This window comes from Sinocyclocheilus anshuiensis, unplaced genomic scaffold, assembly GCF_001515605.1.
Source record: "Sinocyclocheilus anshuiensis isolate Anshui unplaced genomic scaffold, SAMN03320099.WGS_v1.1 scaffold469, whole genome shotgun sequence".
In the NCBI taxonomy this organism is placed as follows: Eukaryota; Metazoa; Chordata; class Actinopteri; order Cypriniformes; family Cyprinidae; genus Sinocyclocheilus; species Sinocyclocheilus anshuiensis.
The window spans coordinates 1,662,708-1,665,474 of NW_015537995.1; the positions used below are offsets into that span (position 1 = coordinate 1,662,708).

The 2,767-nt window shown below is 35.3% G+C and overlaps 1 protein-coding gene across 1 annotated transcript in view; it reads right to left on the reverse strand.

The window, feature by feature from the left end:
• The window catches only part of LOC107676012 (transcription initiation factor TFIID subunit 5-like), a 15,024-nt gene that overhangs the window by 1,311 nt on the left and 10,946 nt on the right, over nt 1-2,767 (reverse strand). The window contains exon 10 of the mRNA XM_016470534.1: nt 992-1,169. Within this exon, the coding sequence (XP_016326020.1) occupies nt 992-1,169 (178 nt within the window). The remainder of the gene's footprint in view (nt 1-991; nt 1,170-2,767) is intronic.

A 2,767-nucleotide genomic window follows, 5' to 3' on the forward strand; every position in this document is an offset into this window, starting at 1 on the left:
AATTTGAGGCTGTATTACGTCGATTCTGGCACCCAACATCACAACAAGATGATATTTTAAGCTCATGTAGCCGAATCTGTGCTGGTTTGAATGGGCCGCCTCCAGTTTCCCCTTTGTTTTGCTGCCTCCAGCTAGCGCTGTGACTCAGAAAACAACGGGCCAATCAGAAGAGAGGCTCATGAATATTAATTAGACAGGCAAAAATCGACCTGTTCTCAGCAGAGCTTCTGAGAGAGGAGCTGTAAAAATATATTGAGATATATATTTTTGGTACTTATACCGCAAATATATATTCTTAAGGACATCAAGACTTAAAATAAAACTCCAGAAAGGTGTAAAATATGTGACCTTTAATATATTACGATATAGAAGAATATGGAGCTCATACTTGAAGATAAACTTTTTTCAGTAGCTCAAATTGAGCAAAAATATCCAATTTGCATATTTTGAAAGATGAAATTCTGATATCCTGTAAATCAATAGCTATGTTTCCATCCACCAATTTTTATGCGCATTTTGGAATATCGCATAAAAAAAAAAAACGCTGAATGGAAACGCCAAGATGCGCATAAATTCTAAAAATGTGCATAAAAAAACTTAAGCGCACAATTGAGTAGGATAAACTTTTTATCCGATAAGAAAAAATGCGCATAAACTACGATGGAAACACATTTACCGAATAAATTCCACCATGCACATTGAAAAAGTCATGTGACTTTGCGCTATGAGTCGGGATAACTTGACTAACCAGATGACCTAGAGAAAAAATGTTTCTTAAAAGCCTGATGTATAATTTTTCATACATTTTAACATGATTTATTTTTAAAGAATGATGTATGGATTATCAAGTAAACCCAAGCAAAAAGACTCATACCACAACATAAAATGGGACGTATTTAGAATTATACTAAAATGCCTCTGACTTACTAAATAAAAAACAAACAAACTATCAATCAGACGACAGAAGGCATTCAGCAGATTGTGTGCTGACCTGATGCGAGGATTTCTCCATCTCTGCTGAACTTGAGGGCATAAATTGTGTCTGTGTGACCCTTCAGCTCTCCGATCATCAGTCCATGTCCAATATCCCATAGGAGAACTCTCCCGTCTGTGGATCCAGATGCCAGGAACTTTCCATTGGGTGAGAATGCCAGAGAATGGATGGGGCCCTGAAAAACAAACATTATAATTTTTTACTATTACTCATATGACTCTGTATATGGAAAAAATAAGGTTATAAAAAGGCCATTGGGTAATAAATTACAAATGAGATGGACATTAAAAAAAAAAAGTTAAGCAGGTTTGTCAGTGAAGGCTTTGAATGGCATGACAAGGATCAGTGTTTTGAACAGCAGCTGAAATAAAATATATAAATTAAAATAAAAACTTAATTAGAAAATGAGTAATATTCCCTTGGCAACTAACTGAAATACAATATGTTTAAGCTGAAGTACTAAAATGACTAAAACAGAAATAAAAATAAATTATTAAAACTAAAATTAAAACAAAAAAATCATAATATTAATAAATACTATAATAGTAAGGCTACATAAATAACACTGAGAGGGAGAAAATGAATAAAGAAAGAACGTCACGGAGACAGTCAGTACGTTTACATGGGCAACAATACTCCGATTTTAATACGATTAAGACAATACTTGGATTAAGAATCTACCATGTAAACAGAGATTTTTGATTACCTTAATCTGGCTAAAGTCATAATCGAAGTAAACTAATCGAATTAAGACATGTGGAGTATTCCTATTTTAGTCGCATTATGGAAGTGCAGTAAAGACATGTACACCTTAATCACATTATTACCCTCGTGTAGGACTTTTCGCCGCATTTTGCGACAGGATACACACACGGCAGTGGTCAACCGTTTGACGGCAAACAAAATAATGGCTTCAACAACGCCGTCGTCTGTTTGCATGTATAGCATGACAAATAATGAACTGCAGTTGAAGCTTTCAGTAAATTAAAAATGAAACACCCAAAACTGTATATGGCATCATAATGAAGACGAACTATATGTTTATATGTGAAATTCTGGAGGGGACGTCGAGTGGCATCACGTGGTGACGTAATGACGTGTGCCATTAATCGAACTATCTACTATAACATGTAAAACGGGAACATGAAAGGAATATTCTAAAAGCAACTCATGTAAACACCTTAATCGTAATATTGTCTTATTCAGAATAACGTAAATAATTAGATGATGTCCATACTGATGTCCATGTAAACGTAGTCAGTGATGCAACGCTAATTCAAATACAAATTAAACGAATGGGACTTCCTGTCAAGTGCTCATTTCATTCAGTCTCCTTTGGAAGCTTTCAATACCTTGTGACCTGTGAAAAAGCGGACACAGTTTCCATTCAGGACATCCCAGAGGCGTATAGTGCGGTCGGTCGAGCCTGTGACCACATAGTTAGAGTTGGGGTGGAATCGCGTGCAGGTGACGTCAGCTAGATGCCCAGCAAATATCCGCAAGGGCTGGTAATGATCTGTCGCCCAGAGGCTGGGAATCAAAGAAAGATATCCTATTTGATTAAGGTCTTGAAAACATTTGCAATATCTTGTCATTCATAGATGGGTCTCTTCATAACCAGATTTGGAAACAGGCTATATGATAATCATAGAATGCCACGCTATTTGGGTGGGGGAATTTTACTTAAAGAAAATAGGAATATATATACAGTATGTATGTATGTATATATATATATATATATATATATATATATATATATATATATATTTACAT